At 48.8% G+C, this 26,287-nt stretch overlaps 1 protein-coding gene across 1 annotated transcript in view; it reads left to right on the plus strand.

The window, feature by feature from the left end:
- Nucleotides 1-26,287, plus strand: part of TRERF1 (transcriptional regulating factor 1) — a 209,874-nt gene that overhangs the window by 144,478 nt on the left and 39,109 nt on the right. Inside the window, exons 5-6 of the mRNA XM_010863244.1 lie at nt 22,385-24,052; nt 25,419-25,465. Coding sequence (XP_010861546.1) covers nt 22,643-24,052; nt 25,419-25,465 — 1,457 coding nt within the window. The 5' untranslated portion in view covers nt 22,385-22,642. The remainder of the gene's footprint in view (nt 1-22,384; nt 24,053-25,418; nt 25,466-26,287) is intronic.

The raw sequence follows: 26,287 nt of genomic DNA on the forward strand, positions 1-26,287 counted from the left end.
CTAAAGCATGTGGGACCTTCATTCCCTGACCAGGGGTCAAACTCATGTCCCCTGCATTGGAAGGCAGCTTCTTAACCAGTGGACCACCAGGGAAGTCACCAGGTCCATTCTTGTTTAAATCTGCTTGGTGAGTTTATGACCTCTCACTCCTTGCTTATATTCACAAACCTTTCTTTCTTTGCTACACTGAAGTTCCTATTTAGACATTGTAGAATTTCATGTCTGGTTGTTGCAGAATCTGAGCTCCTTGTGGGTCTGGTTCTGCTGTCTGTTGCCTCTGCTGGCCCTGTTTCCTTGTGTGTTAGTTTCCTCATAGTGCCTTGTTTCCTTGCTGTTGTTAGTTTCTCTGAGCTCTTCATTTTCCTTAGATATTTACCTTTGAGAAGTATTTGATGGATGGGTTGAAGTCGATTTTTCCAGAGAGGTTTTGCATTAACATCTGCTGGTTGTCTCGGGGCACTCCCAAATAAAAAATCACTTTAAATTCATTTTCTACCCAGGGCTTGAATTCAGACTGCAAAGCTGTGTGAGGTCCAGCTTATGAGTTCAGATTTCTACCCAGCCCAAGGTCAGGTTTCCTTGTGGTCTCCTTTTGGGTTGTGGGTCTTTTTCTTATTCACTGGAAGTGGGAGCCTTTTGGAGTCCCAGTTTTATGTAGGAACTGAGATATTTCTCCTGTTTCCTGAGCCATGTGCAGTTCTCATGGGAAACTTAGAATCCATAGGCTGTGGCAGGAACCCATAGGGCAAAAGCCAGCTTTGCTGTTCTCTTACATCCCAAGGTTCCTGCTTTTGGTTTTGGTCTTTGAAGAATCCTTCCATTTTTACCAGTTCTGTAGTGTGTTTACAATTTTTATATTTTAAATTTTAAATAGTACGTTAGTTGTTTCAGTTGGGAATGTCAAGTAGGGTATCTGGTGGGCCATATTGCCGGAAGGTCTATCTTCTTTCTTCTCCACTATAGCCTGTGGGGCAAGAATTGCTATTCCTTGTTCACAGGAGGCTCAGAAAGGACATGTAACTGGCTGCAGGCACACATGTAGCTGGTGAGGGACTCAGAAGGAGTATATCCCTCCCCACCCCGCTTTCCTACCTTTTCTCTCCCCAAAATAACTGTTGACCATTTGTCAGGATTAGCTTTATGCTCTCAAAGGATACAAGTTCGTACCAGAATGCTTTAAATAGCTGAGCAGCTTTGTAAAATTTGTTTATGAATCTATTGTTTATCTTCCTCGAGAGAGGAAATGGCTTCTGCATTTTTGGTGGCGTGTTTCTCCCGTGGCCACCAGCAGCCTTCCTGCCTCGTTCCCACTTGGCAAAGGCCTCCTAGACCCACAGCCAGATCCCACGTGCACCTTGCCTAGACCCCGGCTTCCTCTCCTCCGCGTGCTCTCTCTCCTGGGGTCTTCCCTCCCTTGGGCCTCTCTTCCACACCCCCAGCCCCATCCTTCCTGCTCTCGGTTTTCCTGTCTTCTCTTTGTGTGCCTTTCAGCAGAGGGGAGACCATAGAGCAGGGTGCTTAGACTTCATGGGCTTGAACCCAGCTCTGCCACGCCCTAGCTTCACTGCTCAGCGCTTCAGTTTCTCCATCTGCAACGTGGGGACCACAGACAGAGCGGTTCAAGGACTGAATGAGATGACGTGTGTATGCAGAGCTCGTAACAAGAGCTTACAGTATATCACAGGCACTCAGTCCATGGTAGTCAGTATCCTTGTGACTGAGAAGAGTCCCCTTCAGGGCTCACTCTTTTGTTCAGTGATGCGCTTATGTTGGCAGAGTTGGTTTATGAAATGGGATGGAAATGGAGGCAGAAATCTAGGGTCAGTGTAGGATTCCCAGCCTCACTGGGGTATGTTTTTTTTTTAAAAAATAATAATAATCTGAGGGAAAACAAAGCACATCGGTCTGGCCAGTATTTGCATCAGCTGTAAACCATGGGTTCTAGAAATGGTCATTTCTAGAGACGGAACACCTCAGCATCTTGGCCCTCCCTCCAAGTTGTTTTCTCTGTCATGGAACCATGAGGGGGCTGGAGTCTCGTGACACCACTTGCTGGGAATTTTTCCCTTGTGGAGCCCCAGTCCCTCAGGCGGTGGATGGCACGCCCACTCTGTTAGACACCTGTCCAGAGGGGCAGGATGGGTAGTCTTCACTGTTCCTTTTATGTCCAACCTTACAGCTTACTACTTATTATTTCACACTCCCTTTTCATAAGTCAGTGACTTTATATTACGCTTAGATTTGTGTCACTTCCTGATTCGGTATCTATCAAGCCACCGTGTTTTAGCACCTGCTATTTGTAGTAACTCTGGGGTTGGTACCGTGGGCAAATGTTATGAAAAATGCACAAAGTTGCTTGAGACCCAAAAACTACTCTGAGAAATAGTCTATTCATTTAAAAGACTTTATGACCAAAACAATGCATAAAGGGGAAAACGCCTTCCAAAGATTAATGCCAGGTATTCAGAGTCGGTTTTCAAGGGGGACAGCCATGTGTCCTCGACTGGGCAGGGAAGGCTTTCTGGGGAAGGCCAGGGAAAAGATTGGAGCTGGCCCCTGGGGAAAGGTAGGGTGAGGTGGCTGGAAAAGGAACCTTGTACATGGTGGATGTAAAAGTAGTGTGAACTGAGGTTTAGAGATGGGCATTCTCTGGAACCAGGGAGACCCAGTGCGGTACTGCCAGCCCCACAGATGGCCTCTGCGGCCCCTCTTACAAAGCCAGATCCATCAGCATATCAAGCCCCCGACAAGTCCTGGAATTAATGTTTGACTGTGTTTCACTGGGTTTCCTCTGTTTAGTCACTTATGGCCAGTGACCATGATGGTCTTGAATGGATATGCAGTTGCCTTTTGCCTCTCTATAAAGGCTACCAACTAACTTTCGTAAAACAGGGATTGGTGACTTTAAAAATTCAGTCTCTGAGGATCAAAATATTATTTGGAGTCAACTACTCGTCTTCTTTCTCTGAGTATGGCTCCAATATCTAGGACTTTGGGGGTTTCTAGGTGCCTAACCATTGATGTTGCTGCACTCGGGAGCGGGGCTGGCTCCCAGGAAGATGTCCACCGACGTTCTCGACCTAGCTGAGGGGCCAGACCAACCCCACCCCATCCCCACCCAGCCTACAAACCTCAAAGTTTATTAACAGCCTCTCTCCAGATAATGATTCATGCTTCCTGTCCCTCCTCCGTTTTAGTTATTCAGGGCTGTGAGCCAAGATTGATTACTTACACCGTCCAACTGGCCTTGCCCATGGGGAGCTCAACTGGTAGATTAAATACTCTTCATTGGTTGACTTCTCCTTGTCAGCAGAGTCCATACAGTCAGACCAGGGTTTTTGCTAGACGTGGATGTGGAAACCCTTTCCAGACCAGGAAGTTGGGACACATCACATACGGGAGTATGTGAGGAGTCTGGGGGCTGAGGTTTTTATGGTAGAGAGGCAGGAGGCGCCCCAGGCACAGGACGCATATGCTGCCTTGGCCTCATAAAAGCCGATGGAAATGCGTTCTTGGTTGAGTCTGTAAGTGCCTCTGGGGAAGCTGACCATCCTCTCCTCTCTGTTGGGTGGTCTTGGTTCTAAAACTATTTTAATAATCTTTATTTTACTAGTCATATAGATTATTCTATTTTTAATACTTATGTTATTGTATCTTTCCTCTTTTGGCTGTGCCTCATGTTATGTGGGATCTTAGTTCCCCGACCAGGGATTAAACCCATGCCCCCTCCAGTGGGACCACCAGGGAAGTCCCTAGATTATTCTATTTTAAAAAAATTAAAACACTCCAGCTGGAGCTTCAGTCCGCTCTGATAACCTCCCCCTACTCACTCACTTTCCTTTTCCGAAATACAGCAGAACTGAGACAGGCATCCAGGTGTCCCGACTCCCAGTGCTCCCCGCCCACCCAGGGAGCCAGAGGTTTTAAGGATCAGGTGTCAGTGGTAGAAAACCCTACTGCTTCAATATTCTGCCTCAAGGTTGCTGGGTGTCCCCGAGACAGGCAGGGTCTGGAAGGTTCCCCCAGCTGAGCCCTTGCTGGTTGCAGGCAGTGGGAGCTTCTTGCAGCCCGTCAGGTCCAGCCTCTTCATTCTGCAGAAGCTGAGTCTGAGATGCAGGGAGGGGAAGTCATTTGCCCAACAAGGTCACAGGGCCAGTCTCCTTTTCTGTTTGGCCCGGGTTATCTTTATATTGGGTTTGCATTTCCTGAATACACAGCAGCTGGGTGGGGGGTGGGGCAGAGGGCAGGGGAAGTGGGCTTAGAAGAACCCCTTCTGAGAATGTTTAAATTTCCTGTGAGTGTCCCATGAAGAGGCAGATAATCTGTGTGCACATGATCCAGAGGAGGGGGGAGGCTTGGTTCCGGTCCAGAAGACGGAGAGTGGAGGGACAAGGAGGAGGACCAGCGGGAGAGACAGAGAGGCCGTGCTGCTGTCACTGGTGGAATAGAAATAACCGGGGTTTGTTCCTCTGCACTTCCATGATGCCTTCTTGTTTATGTCTTGGGGCACACTGAAGTCATGCGGAGGCTCTTGTTGGTCGTGTGTGGTTCTGAGGGCTTCTTTGGCCAACGACCAGAGGCCTCCGCTCTTTCTCCCTCAGGTTGGCTTCTTCCTGCCACGTGCGATCTTTTGGAACTCTTTTCCTCCTTTGGAGCTTCCATAGTTTAGCTCAAAGCTCACAGAAAAACAACAGGTCTAGAAGTGTTCCCCAAATCTCAAGGGTTGGCCTCCTTTTCCCCCTAACTTCTGGGAGGCTGGCATGGACTCTGAGGGACTCAGAGCTTCCACTAGAAAGGGTCTTGTTCACCCATCACATTAGGTGGCAGATGTGGGCACCAAGGCCTGCTTGCCTGGGCCAGCCCTGCCAGACAGCATGTCCCACGTCCCTTAAAAGGGGGCTGTTGTTTGAAAGGCCAGGAGGCTGTAACTGCAAGTAAGGAAACATCAGATATGGACACAGTTACTGCCAATTTCCTGGAATCTGAGAACTGGAGCCCCCCTTGAAACAGGAAAGGAAGTAGATTATCTCCTTATTAGGCATGGTAGAGGGAATGAAATGTCTCTTTCCGGGTAACTGGGGCGGCACCCCTTTCAGCTTCTTGCTTTAATGATAACCTCTAATATCCCTAAGCTTGAGGTGGCCTCTCAAGAATTACCTCTCTTTCCTTCTCCTGGAGTCTGAGCAGCCTGCGAGCCAGACCCCAGAGAGCAGAATACCCTCTTAGTTACCGGTAGCCTCACTGGAGAGCTCGGCCTGACCCACGGCCACACTGAGTCCCTCGGGCACCACCGAGTCGCACTGACCTGTGGAGATCTGCAGGCCTCTCTCACAGGGACCAGCCTGCCCCAAAAGCATCTTTCATCAATGAGCAAGTCATGTGGGCCTGTGCGCCCCCTGCTTCTTCCTCCGCCTGGTGAACAGTATATTAAATGGACGTTAGCCTTTCCATGGCAACTCTGGATCTTCCCTGAGGATAAAGGTGCATGTTCTCCGATGCGGTGGTGCTTCAGAGGGGTGTCAGGGGAAGAGAGGTTACCTATCACCACACCAGAGGGGCCCACACAGCTGTGGTTTTTCTCTCTTCCTTGCTGCGTCCACGTCTAGCCATTTCTGCCCCTGAGAGCTGTGCTGCTCACTGAAACACAAGGGAAGGCTGAAGGTTGCCCAGGAAACAAATAACTAAACATATTTAATCATCCCTGAGTCACTGAGCCTGATCTAAACTGTACCCAAGTCAAAACAAAACAGCAGAAACCCCACCCAGGCGGTGAGACTTTGTGAGTCCTCCCTGGCCACCATGCACGTCCCAAGCCTTCTCCTGTTTAACCTTCACCCAAAACCTGGAGCAACGAGGTGTTGTTACGCCCCTTTGACAGATGTCAAAACTGAGGCCCCAGAAAAACTCAAAAAAGAGATTAGATAGGCCTGCCCAGTTCTCACTTTGCCATGGAATGTTAATGATTTGAACTCTGGTCTTCTGACTCCAGAGTCTGGTGCTTTGGGTGCCTCTGTAAGGGAAACGCCTGCCACATAATCCATTTTGTTTCTCTCCAGTGAGAACAGTTCCTGATGATTAAAAAAAAAAAAAAAAGGTTTCAGAGAACTGAAGCTAGCCCTTTAAACCTAGAAAGAGAAAGAACTTGGGGTATAAGTTGCATCAGATTCTTTCTCTATTTCCATAGCTGTGTGCTGGACGGTTGAAGGCTGCCTGGAGCTGATGGCCAGGGCGTGTCTACACCAGGGTATAAGCCAGCTCTCCTTGACCCGTCAGAACTGGGGAGCGCTGCAGGGGTCCAGCTAGGGCAAGTAACTTCATGCTACTCTGATCTGTGACAGATGAACGAAGGGCACTGCACGGTATCAGAGGACACCCCGTCCTGGCATCAGAGGGCTGGAGGTTTAGCCCCCAGCTGCATGTGTGTAGCCATGGGTACATCATCCCGTGCATGTGAGTTTCCTCATCTCTGAAATGGAGAAAGCAATTCTGAACTCACAGGCCTGTGGTGGGGACAAAACAAAATAGTGGATGTCGGTGCTTTGTCCAGTGCTTTCCAGAAGGCTACTGTTGGCCGTGAGGACAAGCACGCCCTCCCGTGAACTTCTCACTGTCCTTACCAGAGACTCCACGTGGGCCAAAGGGTTCGTGGCCGTTGCCTCAGGGGACGGGTCTGCTCTGAGCTCCACTGACCGCAGGCAGACACACCCACGGCCGCCAGGGTGGGTCAGTCTCCATGTCAGCCCTGACCTCCTTGTCCCAGGGCTGTTGGAGAGACGGAGCCACAAGCTTGTCACTCTTCTGTTTAGAAAAAGGCAAGAGAAAGAAAAGAAAAGGAGGAAGAAAGGAGAATTGATTTTCATTAACCTATGGCTTTTTTCCCTTTCTCCCCTCCTTGCTGTGACTGGGACTGCCACTTTTTTTTAATTAAAAAAAAAAAAAAAAAAGATGTTCTGGGTGATGGAACATAATATTTAGACATGTTGAACTGACAGCTGATGAGCATGTTGTCAATACATCACCACAAATCATGTGGCCAGGGTTGGTGGGTGGGAGATTTGTGTGTGCTTGTGTTTGCACGCACATGCTTGAATGATTTTAAGTGATCAGGGAAGGTCCCATGACCCTTACAGAAAGCAGCTCCCATGGAAGGTTAGCCAGGGAGGTGGTGGGCTCTGAGGGTGGAAGTGGGAAGTGGGCTTCCATTGTGAATGGAGGGGGCTCTTCTCTGTATGAGCCTGCAGAAGTGAAATGTGCCCGCTTCCTCTCTCTTCCCTGTCTTGTGTCCTTAGCTCCCAGCAGTGCCCTGTATCGTGCTGACCCCAGTAGGTACTCCTTAGAGGAGGCCCAGTCTGGTGGCTGAGGCAGATAAAACAGCTGGAACCGGGGCACTAAGTGGTGTAATCAAGACGCGCAGCCCGAGTCTTGCCTTCTCACTTGCCCTCCAGCCGTCCTTCCTCCTGTCTCTGTCTTCACTTCCCCCCTGTTGTCAGGGGATTCGCCAGCCTCTCTGAACCTTGGAGCCCTCGGTCCAGCTGCCTCTGTGACAGCTCCTGTCATAGGTCTCGGAATGAAAGTGCTTTCGCGGTGCTCTGTCTTAGATGCAGATCTAGGCGTCATCTTGACACTCACTTCTCCCACACCCCTGTGCCCATCTCATCGCTAAGTCCTGTCAGGCTCACCCCCAGATGCCCTTCCATCACCACCCACATCCGAACTGCCTGGCTCGGACCATCACTAAGCTGAGTGCCCCCCGCATCCATCCGTATCATCACTCACCCTCCTGCAGCCCGTTGTTCTGACCAGGGGTCCACAGATTATGGCCCTGGGGCCAATCCAGCCACTGCCCGATTGTGTGTGCAGCCCACGAGCTAGAAATGTTTTGTCCATAGGGTGATTTGATGATATGGGACACTGACTTTGAACCCAATTCAACAAAATGTTATCCCTCCAAAAAATAATTCCATTCTTCTCATTAGATCTACATTATAAAAAATTGTACTGAATTACTCTTATATTTTGAGTTTTCCTCAAGAAGTTTGTAGAAATCTGTTTTTCCTCTTGTGATACAAATGTCTATATCATAACCTCAGTTTTGCCTCCTGGCTGTGAAGCCTAAAATATATGCTATCCAACCCTTTACAGAAAAGGTTTGCTGATCTCTCCTCCATCCTGTGGCCTTTGCTTAATGGAAATCTGATCAGGGACACATGCTTGTACACACACACACAGAAACACACTGCTCCAAACACTTGGCTTGTTCCTCAGTTGCTCTGGATGTAAAGATAAAACCCCTAGCCTTTGGGAACCTGGGGTGGTCCAGCCCCTGCCCCTGTCCAGTTTCATTGCTGTGCTCCTGTTCTGGCCACTCTGGCCTTCTTTCTGCTCCTGTGTCCACTGCGTTCCCACCTGCCACAGGGCCTTTGCCTGTGCTGTCCTTGACTTTGTCTGGGAGGCTCTGTTTTTCCTGTTACACCCTTCTCATCCTGCAAGTGGCTGTATCACTGAGTCACACAGAGGATTCTCCCCTGACCTTCTGCTGAGGTCACAGCCCCTGCTGTAACCCCTCATCACAGTCACAGACTTGGATCTGTCGTTGTCTGACACTCCCCCATCCCTCGATGGCAAGCCCCTGACACCACGTCTTGCACCCCCCTCACCGTGTCCACTGTGCCTGGGACATAGAGGGCCCTCAGTAAAAACTTCATTTCATTGAATATCTGAGAATCAAGGAAGGCGTTATAAAAGATAGGTTTCAACAGGAACTTATAGGTTGAGAAAAAGGAGAAAGGGTAAAAGGGGATTTCAGGCAGAGGGACCAAATTCTGGAGACTCTGTGTGGCTCCATGTAGGGGGTTCAAGACGTGTATGGGTGAATGGTGGGGTAAATCACTGAAAGAGGAGGTGAGGCCAAATCGTGGGGTGCCCTCTGCTAGGCTAAGCCCTATGGATGCTTCTCCTGTGGACAGAGGGCACATTGGTGGTTTGAAGCAGAGAGGTGTTGTGGACAGTGGGCTAGAGCGGGTAGGGCTAGAGCAGGTGAGGCCAGCTATAAAGGACTGTTCTGTGGATTGGGACAGTGGGGATAAGAGAAGAAGGTGGTCAGGGAATGTTATGGAGGAGAAGCCAACTGGAATTGATAGCCGATTGGAAGTGGGGGAGGTGAGCTCTTGGGATCCCATGTTTCTGATCCAGGCCCTTCCAGCGTTTAAGATGAGTGGAGAGAGAGTTGTTGGGGTGCAGGTGGAAGGTGGATGTTTGTGTGAGAGTCAGAAAGTGGAGGTGTTCATAGAGAACCTGTTCTCTATGAAGTGGAGTTAGGGTCATCTGCTGAGACGAAAAGCTTTTGAGGTTCAGGTCATAGGCTTTTTTCTTCTCCCTTTTTCAAGCAGAGGGTGCCATGTCCCCTCTAAAGTGTTGAGGGGTTCAACTCGTCCAGGAGCAGCTGGGGGTTCAGGCTGGGGATTTCTATCCCAAACAGCTCCTTAGGGGGTTAAACAGGCACTCAAGGAGATCTTAAGAGACCTGTCTTTGCTCACCCATTTCCTGAAACGTGATGTCTAGATGTCAGCTTTGTCAGAAATCCTACTGTGAAAGCCTTTGGAAAAAAGAGTTGCACTCATCTCTGAAAATGTTCACCAAGACCCTGCCCTACCCACCTCTGCTCTGAGCACCATGGGGAACCCAGCTGTTGGCCCCCAGAGGGTCTGCACCCGACCTGAAGACATGTAACTAATACATGAAATGCACAGAGACGGAACTCCCAGGCGGTCCAGTGGCTTGGACTCGGCACTTTTCAGTGCTATGGGCCCGGGTTCAATCCCTGATTGGGGAACTAAGATCTCACAAACTAAGATCTCACAAGATCTCAGTTAATTCAATGTGACGTAAATTGACGACCTGTGGATGCAAAAGAGAAGGGAAGTTTGACAAGCTTGTTGACTGCTTTCCCTAAACATTGAGTGGGTTGGCTTTGGGTCAAACACTGCTCATGCCATCATGGAGAAGCAAGGGAGAGATGTAAAAGCAGAGCTTTTAAGGCAGCTCTGCCTCTATAGAACTTAGAGTCTGGCAATGGTGGAGAAGTAGAACACCCAAGGTTCTGGTCTGGTTCTTGTCTGAGAACTGACCTGGAGGAGTGACATGTGTCTGGGCCTACAGATCTTTGCCCAGGGCTTGGTCCTCCCTTTCCCTGAGGCCCCCCAGGCTCTGAGAACCCCATGCCTGCCTTCTTGCTCCAGCTGCTGGGGCCCCTGGTGGATGCATCACTTCGGCCCTCTGATCTTAGAGCAGCCAAGGGAAGTTATTTTTTTTTTACTATTTATTTGTTTATTCAGCTGCATCAGTTCTTCGTTTCATCACGCGAGCTCTCTTTTTGTGGCACTCGGGCTTAGTTGCCCTGAGGCATCCATGATCATAGTTCCCTGACCAGGGATCACATCTGTATGCCCTTCATTGCAAGGTGGGTTCTTAACCCCTGGACCACCAGGGTAGTCCCAAGGAAAGTTACTTTGGCAAGAAATGGAGGCAGTGGGGTAATGAGAGCCAGTGACCAAGGGGACATCGGTCTTGAGCGAGTCCAGACAGGCTTGGGAGCTTCCCAGGAGGGATGGAGGTTACCAGAGGAGGGGGCAAACCTCCCAAAGGGCAGGACAGCCTCTTGATCTCCTGAGGCCTCTCAGAACCTGTTGGGTAGACGGAAGCCAGGCTCTGTGATCCTCCCACTATTGCACACAGAACATGAACAGCAGGATTCTCAGGTGAATATTCACTTCCAACTTTTTTCTGTAATACTGGAATTCCTAGAAGCATCTGTAACTTAAAGCATGCAGTTTTTCCTCAGTCTTGGCGTGTGCTGTCATTTGGGACAGGACCCTCCCAAAAGTGGTCTCAAAAGTGGTCGCGACAGCTCACGTCAGCTTGTCTCCCGCAGGGCATCTTCCCTATTCCATCCCCGGGGCTGTCCACCCTTTGCTTCCCCTCCCTTGACAGCTTCCTGTGGGCTGTAGGATCCTGGTCAGGGTGCCCTCTTCTCTGATGAGGAAGGCTGGCCTCCCTCGCTTGGCACAAGGACTAAAGAGACATCGCCAGGGGCAGCCAAGCCACTGAGTCAGACTTCAGTCCAGGGGCTCCGGGGTGGTGGGAAATGAGAGAGGGGCTGAGGCCTTGTGTCTGGCTCCACTGAGCGAACGCCTGCTTAGCACAGTGCCAGGTATGGGGCCCAGGCTGGGTCCTGGAGACGAGCAAGAAGGGGCCTCCAGCTGCCCTCGACAAGTTCACCCCCGCTGGGAAGGTGGGGGCGGACTGAGGATGATCCGCCAGAACCCGGTTCACAGGGGCCCGGAGGAGGGACCGACTCAGGAAGTGCCGCTGGGAAAGCCTCCAGCCCCAGACACCAGAGGTCCTTCTGGCTTGTTTCCTGATTCCCAGAATTCCCCCCAAAGTCTTAGAACTCTGGGTCAGAAGGGCCGTGGCATTGCCCCAGGCTGGGGCCCTGTGTTGACAGGATGGCCCAGTGTGGCACTGACGTCATAACCCGGGGTACCTCCCGTCCGAAATGCAGACAGAAGGGCCGAGTGTACATATTAGTCGCTCAGTCATGTTCTACTCTTTGCAACCCCATGGACTGTAGCCCGCCAGACTCCTCTGTCTATGGGATTCTCCAGGCAAGAATACTGCAGTGGGTTGCCATTCCCTTCTCCAGAGGGTTTTCCTAATCCAGGGATCGAACCCAGGTCTCCTGTATTCTAGGCGGATTCTTTACCGTCTGAGCCACCAGAGAAGCCTGAAACACAGAGAGAAGAATCAAGAGAGCACGAGAACCTTCATGCACTTATTTCCACACAAGGGAGCATCCCAGGCTTTGTTACCCAATGAACTGTGGGCTGTTTACCAAAAAGAAGGGAGGTGGTTTCCCTGATACACCAGCTCCTTCTCCAGGCCTTGGGTGTCAAGGGGCATTTGTTTTTTGCACAATCGAACATCTTCAACATCACAGACCAAATCCAAGCCAGCCGCTCCATTTGTGAATTGAGCCCCTAACCATGCAGCCTACCTGGAATCCTGGGCGACATTGGGGATGGGGGCTGGTGCAGTCCCAGGGGCCAGTGCTGGCCGCGCCCCTCCCTTCCCCTGCAGAGGAAGCCAGTCTGTGGTGCCTGAACAGCTGGAGTCCCTCCCAGCAGCTCGGCCCAGGGTGCTGGGTGTGGAGCTTGAGTGAGGAGCAGAGTCCTCAGGTGCTTGACTTGTGTTTTCTTAGGTTTCTTGTCGCTGGGAGTGGGGCCAGTGAATCTACATCTACCTGCCAGCCACCTCTCCTTCCCTCCATTTTCACTCCGTGCTCCCTCAGGCTGCGTCAGAGGGAAGCCTCCCAGTCTCCCAGCCCTGCCCTGCCCTGCCCGGGACAGCTGTGGGAACAGGGCTCTTCCCTGGCTGCACCCCCCAGTGCTGATTCACAGCCCTGAGCCTCAGGTCTTTGGAGGCAGGAGTGGAGGCTCCTCCCTGCAACCCTGGCCCAGACCCCTCCATCTGGTCACCCTGCCGAGACCCTCCCTGAGTCCCCAGCAGCAGGGGACTGGCCCACAGCACCTCCTGAGTGCTGGCTAGAGTGACCCTAGCCCCCGCCAGGCTTTCCTCTGCCCCCTCCACCTCCTCCTTGTGAAATTTTTTGGCTCTTTAGGAAGCCTGGCACCTGCCCCCACCCCAAGGCTGTGGGCCTCAAGACAGGTTTGCAGGCTTTTGTCTCTCCTAGCAGGGTGCTGGCACAGTAGGTCCTCCGTGTGAGTTTGCAGGAAGGAATACGGAGGATAAGGCCAGGCCCAGATGCCAGTCTCCGGGCTGGGAGGCCAGTGGTCATGACCTAGTCATCTCTCCTGGCGCAAAGTAGGTCTTTAAAATATGGTCATGTGACTCCTAAAATTCTCCCAGCAGCAGCTCCTTAGGAGAGACGTGTGATGAGGAAGTAGTCGGTGTTCAGGTCGCCCAGGGACTCACGTGTGAATGGTTCTGGTGTCTCCCCATCCTGCCTTCTCTCTGCACATCTCTCATCAACTTCCGGCTAGTCCTTATTCCTTTTTAAAAATATTTATTTGTTTACTTAGCCTTGCCAGGTCTTAGTTGTAACAAGCAGGATCTAGTTCCCTGACCAGGAATTGAACCCTGGCCCCTTGCATTGGGAGTGCAGAGTTTTAGCCACTGAACCACAAAGGGGAGTCCCACTAGTTCTTATTCCTAATCTCCCCACCTAGTCCCAACCATTTGTCAAGGAGAGGTGATTTGAAAAACTGTATCCAGGAATGGATCAACAGGGCCCCCTCAGACCATGTCTGCCTCCTCCAGGAAGCCCCCCTAGACTCCTGAGGCCCTCCCCTTTTCTCCCTGTGTCCTCAGCATCCACACTGCTTCATACCAGTTAGGGTGGGAAGGAAGCGGCATGTGGCAGTCACGAGGGCTGGGGACGACAATGTTAGTTAATTCTCTGGTAGAACTCCCGTTGGCCCAGAGAGAGCACAGACAGTGAGAACTGCATCCCAGAAAGTGAAATAGCTCCCATCTCCGTGCCCTGGTGGAGAGCCGGCCCCAGGAAGTGAAGTCCAAACTCTCCAGGCTGTGAGTCAGGCTTCTTCCTGGTTCCTGGGGCTTGGGAGAAAGCAATTGATGTTACGGGGTGAGACTGAAAGATGTAGAAATAAATGTCTCTTGGTGTCCAAAGGAAGGCTTGTGAACCCGCCCAGGGCTGAGAGTCAGCGTGAGACTGGGGGCAGGGAGCAGTGGGGGCTGGAGGGAGCGAGGACGGGCCAGGCGCTCTGCGTGGAGGAAGACTCAGCTCTAATCGCCCGCATTGGCAGAACTGGTCGGCGGTAATTGGGTTACTGGATTATAGAACACCCACTGGCTTTATTTAGAAGACTAATCAGAAAGCATTTAGAACGACAGTGTTGCTAGAAAGGAGACCATGAGCCACGAGTCCATGTCTTGGAGAACTGCCCTTGGCTTCTGCTTCCTTCGGGGAACAGAATTCCAGAAGCATCCAAGTTAAGCTCCTTTGACAGACCTGAGAGGAAGTCTTGCCTAAGACCGAAGCCAAGTCACTAGGGGAATTGTGTGTATAGTCCCTGAAGGATAGTCTGGTGTCAGAAAAAGGAAAATCTTTTTGGTTTTTCTTCCTCAAACAAGCGGTGGTGGTCTGGCGGGAGCATGGTGTTACCCTGAATTGTAAGCAAACAAGTCTTGCCGAACCGTTGGCCAAAATCAACTTCCTCTCTCTCTCTGATTCCAAGGATGGTCCCTTCCATCCTTCTTTGCAGACTGCGTCCTGTCTCCTGTACCCCCGGGGGGCTTGAGGGGAGGGGAGAGGGACTTTGATGCACTAGAACAGAGGTCAGCATGCCGTGACTGGGACCAAATCCAGCCCCAGCCTGTTCTTGAACGGCCTGTGGGCCCAGAAGGGTTTTTCACGTTGAAGAAAAATCCAAAAAAGAACACTATTTCTCGACATGTGAAAATTATATAAAATTCAGTGTCCATAAATAAAATTGTGTTAGAACACAACCACACATTTATATATGGTTTATGGCTGCTTTCACACTGCAACCGCAGAGCTGTGACAGACATTGTATGGCCCACAAAGCTGAAAATATTTACTCTCTGGCCCTGTACAGAAAAGCCCTGTGCTAAAACATCTCCGTAGAGCCTTCTTACTATGTACAGCATTCCATGACTCTGGCACTCTAGCACCCTGGGAAAATAGTAAATTCTGGCCCTCGGTCCATGTCAGAGGCATAGGAATCTGGGGGGGAAGTGCTTTAGGCCTCATTTGTCTGACTTGGCATTGCAGCTCAATGAGTGTCTCTGGGAACCCAAATGGAGAGGATGCTGTCCCTGCCTTAGAAGGACTGGGCAGCCAATGGGGGCATAACACCAAAGCAGGTCATTTGACTCTAATGCTTCAGAGGAATCAGAGTGAGCATCTCAGGTTCTGAGCAGGCAGCATTTTTGTTGAGCTGAATCCAAAATCCAGGAGTCTTGTTCTAAGGAAGGACTTGACCAAAGAAATGTGAAAGCAGTTGTTCTGTTAATTCATTCATAAATGAAAAAGTTCCCGGTGCCGGTTACCCAATAGGAAGTGTAATACATAATGAGAAAAGCAGTGACCTTATTAGCAAAATAATAAAGACCTGAATATTGAGTTAGTATTATAACAGTCCTGTGGGATTGACTAATCCACCAAGAAGAACAGTTTCCAGGTTTTAAATGTTTTATTTAGAAACATTTGACCAGATGCTAAACTGTGGGCCCTGTGTGCTGCTGCCTGTATAAATGGGGTAGGGATGGGGCTATGTACAAGCATTCTTGTATGAGCATAAAGTGTCTCTAGAATATACAAACCTGAGTGAGTGTCTGGAGGGGTGCTGGCTGGCTGAAGTACCCTTTATAAAAAATTTGCTCTAACTTTTCATTTCATTGTCAAGCATTTATTTGAGATTATTTTCACTCTTTTGTATGCTCTTATACCTTTTGTATGTTTTTCATACCTTTTGAATCTTGAACCATGTGAATTTAGTATCTATTCAAAAATATATAAACTTAATCAAATAAGTAGCATATGGTTTTGCCGTTACCTCAATACATCTCCCCAGGGAAGTCATTTTTCCTCTTTTCCATTCAGTATATGATTCTTTTTTTTCCCATTTTATGATATCTGTATTCACTTTTTTCAATTAATTTTTTAACTGGAGGATAAGGAAATGGTAACCCACTCCAGTATTCTTGCCTGGAAAATCCCGTGGACAGAGGAGCCTGGCGTTCCACAGCCCATGGGGTTGCAGAAGAGTAGGACGTGACTGAGCAATAAACAATTGCTTTACAATGTTGTGTTGGTTTCTGCTGTACAAAAATGTGAATCAGTCATAGCTGTATATATGTGTGTATATACACACATACACACATATATAAATATATCCCCTCCCTCTAGAGCTTACCTCCCACCAATAGCCAGGACAAGGAAGCAACCTAGATGTCGATCAACAGGTGAATGGATGAAGAAGTTTTGGTACATATATATGGTGGAATATTACTAAGCCATAGGAAGGAACAAATGTGAATCAGTTGAACTGAGGTGGATGGACCTAGAGCCATTACACAGAGTATATGATTCTTGATTGCCTACTACTGTTGAGTCAGGTGCTCTTCTAGGTCTGGAAGTTACAGATAGCCTTCAACTTGAGAGGGCATCAGACCGAACAGGAGGGCTCATTAAAACACGGACTGCCAGGACTTCCCTGGCAGCCCAGTGGCTGGTAGTCTGTGCTCCCAATGTCGGGGGTGGTGGGGCTCAGGTTTGATTCCTAGTCTGGGATCCTGCATGCTGCATGACACAGCAAAAAAGAAATGTTTTTTTAAAAAAAGCACAGACTGCTGGGCCCCATCCCACCCCACCCCTGACATTCAGTGGGTCTGGGTGAGGCTCAAGAATCAGCATTTACACAAACTGGTGTATATACAATGGAGAAATGACAAGGTCCTACTGTAAAGCAGAGTAGGAACTATAATCTATAATCCCTGTGATAAACCAAAATGAAAAAGGATATGAAAAAAGAATGTATAACTGAGTCACTTTGATGTATAGTAGTAATTAGTGCAACATTGTAATTCAACTATATGTCAATAAAAAATAAATTTAAAGGAAAAGAAAAAGAATCAGCATTTACAAGTTCCCAAGTGATGCTGATGCTGCTGGCCTGGGAAAAAACACTTTGGGAGCCCGGCCTCTGACTTTCTAGTGTTTTCTGCTTTCTAGGGTTCTTTATAAATAAACTACGTTCCCAGTTCTGAAATTATCCACAAATAACGGATACAGTAGCTCAGAACACCAAGTAATCCCTCTTGCGCAGCAGTCTGGGAACACAACAGAGCAGACAGGTCAACAGACATAAAATGATCTGGCTTCCCTTCCACCCACGGTGTTTAATGGAGAGACACAGAGTCAGATCATGGTTAGAGTCTGGTGAGTTTCAGCAAGTAATTCTTCCTGGGGGAGGTGCCGTGGTGCAAGGCTTTCAAGGAACGTTACGTGGTGAGGTTTAAGCCAGGCAGGCCATTCTGATATCACCAAGGCTAATGCCCACAGGATAACACTGCTGGACATAATTTTTTTTTTTTCTTTTCATTTATTTGGCTGTGCTGGGTCCCAGTTGCAGCACGCAGGATCCTTAATTGTGCATGCAAAATCTTTAGTTGTGGCATGTGGGATCCAGTTCCCCAACCAGGGATCAAACCTGGGCCCCCTGCATTGGGAGCTTGGAGTCCCAGGGACCACCAGGGATGTCCCTGAACATCATTTTAAGACCCCCACAATTTATCCCTGACCATACAAATTTAGCCTGATCATCAGTGAGTTCCTCACAAGGACATGGAGCCTCAGCATGGACCCCTGCACCTGATTCTCTGCCTTTGTGCACGTTCCCACAGGTGGAATACCCCTGCTGGTCCTCTCAGCTCTGTAAACCCTGTTTGTCCATCAGGACCAGGTAAAATATAATTGTTCTTTATGAGGATTTAATATTCGCTCAGCCTACACTGAATATCTTTTCCTGTATGTCAGTTCACCAGGACACTTGATCATTGTTCTCTTAATTTTTTTTCCATTTATTGATTCATTCATTCAATAATATTACCCCTCTGTCAAGAAATTCTTATCAGAGGGCCTACCATATACTGTGAATTATGGTAGATTTGGGGAATAGAATCATCAGTTCAGTTCAGTTCAGTCGCTCAGTCGTGTCCGACTCTTTGCAACCCCATGAATCACAGCACGCCAGGCTTCCCTGTCCATCACCAACTCCCAGAGTTTACCCAAACTCATGTCCATCAATTCGGTGATGCCATCCAGCCATCTCACCCTCCGTCGTCCCCTTTTCCTCCTGCCCCCAATCCCTCCCAGCATCAGGGTCTTTTCCATGAGTCAGCTCTTTGCATGAGGTGGCCAAAGTATTGAAGTTTCAGCTTCAGCATCAGTCCTTCCAAAGAAATCCCAGGGCTGATCTCCTTCGGAATGGACTGGTTGGATCTCCTTGCAGTCCAAGGGACTCTCAAGAGTCTTCTCCAACACCACAGTTCAAAAGCATCAATTCTTCAGCGCTCAGCTTTCTTCACAATCCAACTCTCACATCCATACATGACCACTAGAAAAACCATAGCCTTGACTAGATGGACCTTTGTTGGCACAGTAATGTCTCTGCTTTTTAATATGCTATCTAGGTTGGTCATAATAGGCAAAAAAAATGACATGGTCCCTGCCCTGGTAAGAAAAGATCCATGAATCAAATAATTACACTGGTGGAAATACAGTTACAGGCTGAGAAGAGTGGTCTGAAGGAGAGGGATATGGTTTTATGAGAACATAAAAGAAATGACCCTGATGTAGCCTTGGGAGTTGAGGTTAGGATAGACTTTCTAAGAAAGTATAGTTTGGGCTGAGAACCGAAGGGTGCCCAGGACTTGGTTGGATAAAGAGGTGGAGAAGGGAAGGGGAAAGCTCTCCAAACTGGGGAGGGGCAGTATGTGCAAAGGCCCTGTTGTAAGAGACAGCTTGGCAGATTCATGGAACCTGGTCAGTCTGGGAGACCAGAGTGACTGGGAATGTGGACAGGGAGTTGGTGGGGAGAACAAGGAGGAAAGGGTTATATCCTGAGGCTGGGAACAAACCATGGGGAACCCTGTCAGCCCTGTTATGATTTTTATTTTAAACTGTAATTTTAAACGGTACTAAAGATGTCATGGAAAGGTTTTAAACAGTGGGATGATGTTACCACAGTACATTTCGGAAAGATCTGCTGCTGCTGTGTGGAGAATGGACATGACTGGAAGCAGGGAGACCACCAATCAGAATGCTCTGGGGGTGGCGCGGAAGATAACCACAGTGCCCTGGACTAGGGTGCTGGTAGTGGAACCAGAGGACGATGGATCGAGTTCAGAAAATACTAGGTGGTAAACTGATGGGTCGTGGTGGTTGGTTAAGGGGGAAGCAAGAGTCAAGGGTGAGACTTTGTTTTGGTTTGTTTTCTTAAAATATTTATTTAGGCTGTGCTGGGTCTTAGTTAGGCTTCACAGGTGGCACTAGCGGTAAAGAACCCACCTGCTAATGCTGGAGACATAAGAAACACAAGTTCCATCCCTGGGTCTGGAAGATGCCCTGGAAGAGGGCACGGCAAGCCACTCCAGTGTTCTTGCTTGGAAAATCCCATGGACAGAGGAGCCTGGCAGGCTAGAATCCAGAGGATCACACAGAGTCAAACACGACGGAAGCGACTTAGCACACAAACACTCAGGGGTCTTAGTTGCGGCCTGCAGGATCTTTTTTTTTCAGATGTGGGATCTAGTTCCCTGACCAGAGATCAAACCTGAGCCCCCTTCGCTGGGTGCGTGGAGTCTTAACCACTGGACCATCAGGGAAGTCCCAAGGGCTTTGGAGGAGCATCCATTTGTGGGGAGAAGATGTTGAGTTTGCTTTGAACTTGGAAATGGGGGTGTGGAGCAGGAGGCTGATCAGGAGGTCAGACCCTCTTAGGGGGTGGTCCCTGGGAGTCCTCAAGACTTCATCTTCAGGGTCTGCTCCAGCCACGTTTACCCAGCCTTTGTCCCACCCCACTGCTTTCCTTGTTCCTCCTTTCATTCCACCAAACCAAATGCCTCACCCTGAATTTGTCCATCTCCATCTCTTATTCAGAAAGGGACAGAGACCAACTTAGATTTGCTCCCAGTTGGAGGGAGGGTCTTCAAAAACTTCCTGCTTAAAATCCTCCATAAAAGGATATTGTAAAACCATTTACCCCCTCACACATTTTTAAGTTTACATCTACATTTTTTATCATATGTCTGCAGAAGATGCAATTTCCAGTACACTGTAAACATTGATATTTATAAGTAAAACTATGACATCACTGTTTTAAATTTATCCAGTGGAATCTAAACACCATGGAATTTGATACCCACATCATCCATTTTAAAAATGCATGAACATGTTCTTCATTAATAGTCAGTGTTCCTTTTTCTCCTGAAATTTTATTTCTGTTTCACTTCCCCCGTGGAATTTTATGCTAATGTAATATGTTTTTGTCCCTAAAACTCTATCAGTTGTTTCTCTGTCCTAATTTTTTGTAACAACTTTATATGAAGTTAAAACTTTTAAAATTTCCTGAAATCATAAAGTTCTAAGTTCTAAAATTTTCTTCCTGTTTGAGTTATCATTATAATGATTATTAAAAGTGTGCAGTTGATCAAGATAGCATAAAGTATATTCTAATTTGGATAAATAATACACATAAAAACTAAAATTATATTGAAAATATACCTTAGATGGTGATGCTGGAGACTTTTTAAAGTAATTTTTAATTGTTTTTCAAGTAAATACACTTTTTTATTTGCGGTGTTGGGGTTTTTTTTTGTTTGAAGTATAATTAATTTACAATGTTGTGCCAATCTCTGCTGTACAGCACAGTGGCTCAGTTTTACACATTCTTTTAAAAATATTCTCTTCCGTCATGGTTTATCCCAGGAGACTGGATATAGTTCCCTGTGCTAAACAGTAGGACCTCGTTGTTTATCCATTCTCAATGTAATAGTTTACATCTGCCAGCCCCAAACTCCCAGTTCATCCCTCTCCCACCCTCCTCCCTTGGCAACCACAAGTCTGAGCTCTGTGTCTGTGAGTCTGCTTCTTTTTTGTAGTTAGGTTCGTTTGTGCTATATTTTAGATTCCACTTTTACGTGATATATTTGCTTTTCTCCTTCTGACTTACTTCACTCAGTATGACGATCTAGATTGCATCCATGTTGCTGCAAATGGCATTAGTTTGTTCTTTTCTATGGATGAGTAGTGTTCCTTTATGTGTGTGTGTGTGTGGTGTGTGTGGGTGTGTGTATGTCTTCTTTATCCATTCACCTGTTGATGAACATTTAGCTTGCTTCCATGCTTTGGCTAAGTCATTTTTTAATTGAGGCACAACATATACATATGTGATGAAGTCCGAGTGTGCAACTCGGGTTATCACAGAGGAAGCACCCCGCCACCCATGCAGTCGTCACCCAGATCCAGAGGTAGGCTCTTGCTGGTGCTGGGTTGTTTCTTGTTTATTGTTTTTGCTTATCTGTCCATGGAAGAATACTATTTGTTGCATGAGATATGAGACACAGACCAGCATCTATTATATTTCCATTTTTCATTTATATAGATGTAAACACTGAAAACTCTCATTCATATAAACTAATAGATAAAAAATACGAGTTTTATTAAAGTGGTATGTTCTTGATCTGCTTCTGAGTTATGTACCAAAAATCACATAGCGATCTATCACTGACAATTGTATTTTAATTCTCCTGGGCCTTCCTAATGAAAAACAAGAATTGGAAACCACCTAGCTTGCAAATAAGATTTACTACGTATTTATTAGAGTGTCTCACTTTCAGCGTTCTGAGTGTGGGCTCAGTAGTTGTGGCACAGGGGCCCAGTTGCTCTGTGGCATGTGGGATCTTCCTGGATCAGGGATCGAACTCATGTCCCCTGCACAGGCAGGCAGATTCTTAACCACTGGACCACCAGGGAAATCCCCTAGTTCATGTTTCTAAGAGAGGGAACTTGATTGGCTCAGCCTATTTGTTTATCTACTTATTTATTGATTTATTGAGTCCAGGCACATCATAGACTCTGGCCAGGTGATCAGCACTGTGCCCAGATGTTTCTTTGAGCAGGGATTCCCAAGGATCAGGTAGCTGTGTACTGACGTGCACTGCTCTTCTTTGAAACTGTTCTTCTGCTAGAAATATACCCTCCAGCCTATGAGTTCCATATCTGTTATTTTTCCCTTTCTATACATGCGTCTCTTTCCTCCTTGTACTGTAGTTATTCATGTGACCAACTTCTTTTTCCACTGTAAGCTCCTCGAGATCTGGCCCATGTCTTAATCATTCCTTTAAGCATTGCGTCTTCCACTTAGTAAATGTCTGTGTCTAATAAGTATTTTTGACCAGATGAATTGATTTATGAGTGTCTTAAATTTCTTCATATCCTTTTAGGCCCTACAGTAGTGCTAGGCGTTCAATAGCAGGGTCCCAGAAGAACGGATGAATTAATCAGTGAGCAAAACAATGAATTAACGAATCGATGAACTAATGAGCCGTTGAGCAATGGCTTGAAAGTAAGAGAGTTCACATCTCACGTGAGGGTCAAGATCTGCGGAATCAGTGTAAAGGTGTGGCGTGTATGAAACTGGCTATTTCTAATCCAGGCTCCCATTTTGTGTTTATTTCTCTAATGAGTCGTGGTAGATACAGTTGCTCATTGCAAAACAGCCAAGTAAGTCTTTCCTGTCCTTTGCAACTTGTCTTGCAGGTGTGAGCAGCATTTCTTCACCACGGTGGCATTTGGTCCGTCCCTTAGCCCGGGTGAGGATGTAAAACCCCTCGCTCTGCACATGCATGGTAGAGGCCAACAGGAACACCTGGCTGCAGCCACGGTCACGGACATGTCAGCCGTGGAGTAGTGTGGACGCTTTCTCTCTGCTTCTCAGGGTTTCAGTCCTTTCGGGTTTGTGTCATTGACCTTTTTGTATGGTTTTGTGGCTGGACATTCACAACCAGGGCAGGCACCATGGGAGACCAGCAGCTATACAAGACCAATCATGTGGCCCACGGTGGTGAGAACCTTTTCTACCAACAGCCACCACTTGGCGTCCACGGCGGGCTGAACCACAGCTATGGGAATACAGTGCCCGGGGCTGGAATGGATGCCCCTCAGGCATCACCCATCTCCCCCCACTTCCCTCAAGACACTCGGGATGGTCTAGGCTTGGCTGTTGGCTCCAAAAACCTTGGCCAAGTGGATACCTCGAGGCAGGGAGGGTGGGGAGGCCACGCAGGGCCTGGAAACCATGTCCAGCTACGTGGAAACCTGACCAATTCGAACATGATGTGGGGGGCGCCGGCCCAGGCGGAGCCCACCGATGGCTACCAGTACACCTACTCGCAGGCCAGCGAGATCCGGACCCAGAAGCTCACCAGCGGTGTCCTGCACAAGCTAGACTCTTTCACCCAGGTGTTTGCCAACCAAAACCTGCGAATTCAGGTCAACAATATGGCCCAGGTGCTGCACACCCAGTCAGCAGTAATGGATGGAGCGCCCGACAGCGCCCTCCGCCAGTTGCTGTCCCAGAAGCCCATGGAGGCCCCAGCAGCAGCTCTCCCGTCCCGCTACCAGCAGGCGTCCCAGCAGCCTCACCCTGGTTTCACTGGTGGGCTGTCCAAACCGGCTCTCCAGGTTGGGCAGCACCCGAGCCAAGGGCACCTGTATTACGACTACCAGCAGCCGCTGGCCCAAATGCCGGTGCAGGGCGGACAGTCGCTGCAGGCCCCCCAGATGCTATCTCAGCACATGCAGCAGCTGCAGCCGCATCAGTATTACCCGCCGCAGCAACAGACACACGCCGGGCAACAGCGGGTGTCCATGCAAGAAATGCAGCCGCCGCCACAACAGCAGATTCGCCCGCCACAGCCCCAGCCGCAGCCGCAGCCACGGCAGGGTTCAATGCAGATACCTCAATATTACCAGTCCCCACCCATGATACAGCCTTTGCCAGAGCCGCAGCAGCCCCAGATGCACCTACAGCCCTCTTCTTATCATAGGGACCCCCATCAATACACCCCAGAGCAGGCGCACGCAGTCCAGCTGATTCAGCTGGGCTCCATGCCCCAGTACTACTACCAGGAGCCCCAGCAGCCCTACGGCCACCCCGTGTACCAGCAGAGCCACCTGCCTCAGCACCAGCAGCCTGAGGATGGTCAGCCCAAGACTTATCCAGGCGACAGGCAGGCCCAGGCCATGCTGAGCTCTCACGGGGACCTGGGACCTCCAGATACAGGAATGGGAGACGCAGCCAGCTCCGACCTGAACCGGGCCAGCAGTGCCCTCCCGCACCGGCCGCTCCTGTCCCCTGGCAGCATCCACCTCAACAACATGGGGTCTCAGCACCAGCAGCTGTCTCCCAGTGCCGTGTGGCCCCAGGTATCCTCAGAGTGGACGTTAATCCAGGGATCTCAGGGTGCGCGCGTGCCAACCAGAGCTGAGTCCAGTGCAGTGCCTAGTCCTGTCCTCCAAACCCCTCTGATACTTCCGTTCTTTTCTTTATTCCACAAACGTTAATCAGACACTGTGGAATACGAAATCAACTGTGACTCAGTCTTTTGCCCGTAGATCTTATAATCTCACTAAAGAGGTGGCCAAAATATATATCAGGTCCCAAATGATGCATGTCATGGTCAAGGCCTCATCAGGTGCCCAGGGACCACACAGTGGGAGTGGTCTTGTCCCCTTAGATCTGAATCCTTAGGGGACTTCCTATGAAATTGTTCCCTTCTGGGGAGGGAGACCATATTGTGACAGCATTTCTCAAAGTCTATTGCTTAGAATAGGAGTTCCATAGAATGTTTAGTGGACATTGCTCGGGGGAGGGGAGTGGGTTCTTGGGAGAAATCAATATGAGGGGATACCTCATGTAGTTGCAGAGGCGAAAAACCTTAGCTGCCCACAGGATCCAGGCAGGTAAAGTCAATAAGCAGAATGGCCTGGTATGGATTGTGTGGACTGGAGGGCCAATGCGCCAACTAATGATATCCATAGTCAGGGTTTTTAAAAACAGTCCAGCCAAGCAGACTATGTCTGCAGATCAGAGTCAGCCTGAGGGTGACAGGTATTAACTCTTAATTGTTTCCCAAATATATTTGATCGTAAAATTGCCTACTGTGTGCTGGGCACCGTTCGTGTTTTGGCGTGTTCCAAGTGCTACACTCAAGTGACAACAGATTCAAGGGAGGAGGGTACCTTGAATAAGACCAGGGTAGATGAAGAGAGGGCTCCGATGAAGGCTGAAGGCCAGAGATGAACTCCCTTTGACCCTGTTTTGTTTAGGACTCAGGCCAGTAGTAACTGAGAGCCTTTGTGAATACAAGAATAAGATGACATGGCCCAGGCTAAAAAGAATTCCAGCAGGAGGTCTCCTTGTGTGAGGCTGTATCATCCAGCTCTCCATTCTGTGTCTCTCTTGGGAATGGAGTCTGTCCACGCACAGAGGGGTGGACGGGAAGGACAGGAAAGGAGGCGAGGGACTGAGTCCCAGCGGGCTTGTGGCTGGCGGGGCATCCTCAGGGGTGTGGCCCCAAGCCCAGGAGCATCGAGGGAAAGAAGACTGGAAGTTTCAGGTGCGGAAGGGCAAGGGTATGAGTAGCTATGAGCCCGGTCACCGTGAGGCAGAGAGAGGGAAGAATCCTAGAAAGGCAGGCCCTGGTGTTCCCACTGCTCAAGGACCCCTCCTGTCAGAAACATGTTTTTTTTTTTCTTCTTTCTTCTGGTGTCCTGCATTGCTCAAAATTAGATGCACCTACCTGATGGCCGAGCCCAGCCAGGGTCTCCTGAGTCAAGGTAGGATGGATGCATGGAGGCTTGTTGGCGTGCGGGGGGACTGGGAGGTTTTCCTGGATTGTCTCATGATTCATTTCCAAATTCAAAGTCAGTTCCTCAAAGAAATTTATAAGGACAATAATAGCAGCTATTGTGGTTGAGCCACTTACCATTACTCCATATCATGTCTAATAAAAGTAACTCAGTGAGGGTAGGTGTGATTACCATGTGCCTAGCATGTAGTAAGCACTCAACCACTGTTAACTGTTATTATCATTATGATTTTACAAATGAGAAAGCTGAGTCTCAGAGAGCTTAAGTTTGCACATCAAGAAAGCGGGGGTGCTGGCATAGACTCCAAAGCCCATGTTCTGCCCTCTTATCCATTTGGTGAGTGTTTGTTGAGTACCTACTGTGTGCCAGACATAGAACTAAGCTTTGAGTGAAATAGTACAGTCTTGCTTTCTCCCCTCGTGGGTCTTGTAAATCATTAAAGACTTAGCCAGAACCTGACAAACTTAAGACGTGTAATCTGAAGACTTAATCAGTGGACTGAGACTCATATCTCTAAGGGAAGGCTTCTAGAAGAGGAGGACCCAAGCACCCTGCTTCTAGAAGGGTAGTAAGCCAGAGGTGGGGAAAAAAGACAGCACGTGAAGGCCTGGAATGAAGAAGGATGTTTGGTTCATCTTTTGCATGATCTTAAGCATACCCTTTCTTACTTTTGAGCCTCCGTTTTCCATCTGCAAATTGGGCTCAGTTCTCTGAAGGGAATTGGTGAGGGGCCATGGCCGTGGGAGCTCTGGGTGAATGAAACGGGTTCATTGTGGGGTATGTGGCCTT

The sequence above is a fragment of the Bison bison genome, unplaced genomic scaffold (genome assembly GCF_000754665.1).
Source record: "Bison bison bison isolate TAMUID 2011002044 unplaced genomic scaffold, Bison_UMD1.0 scf7180017864487, whole genome shotgun sequence".
NCBI lineage: Eukaryota > Metazoa > Chordata > Mammalia > Artiodactyla > Bovidae > Bison > Bison bison.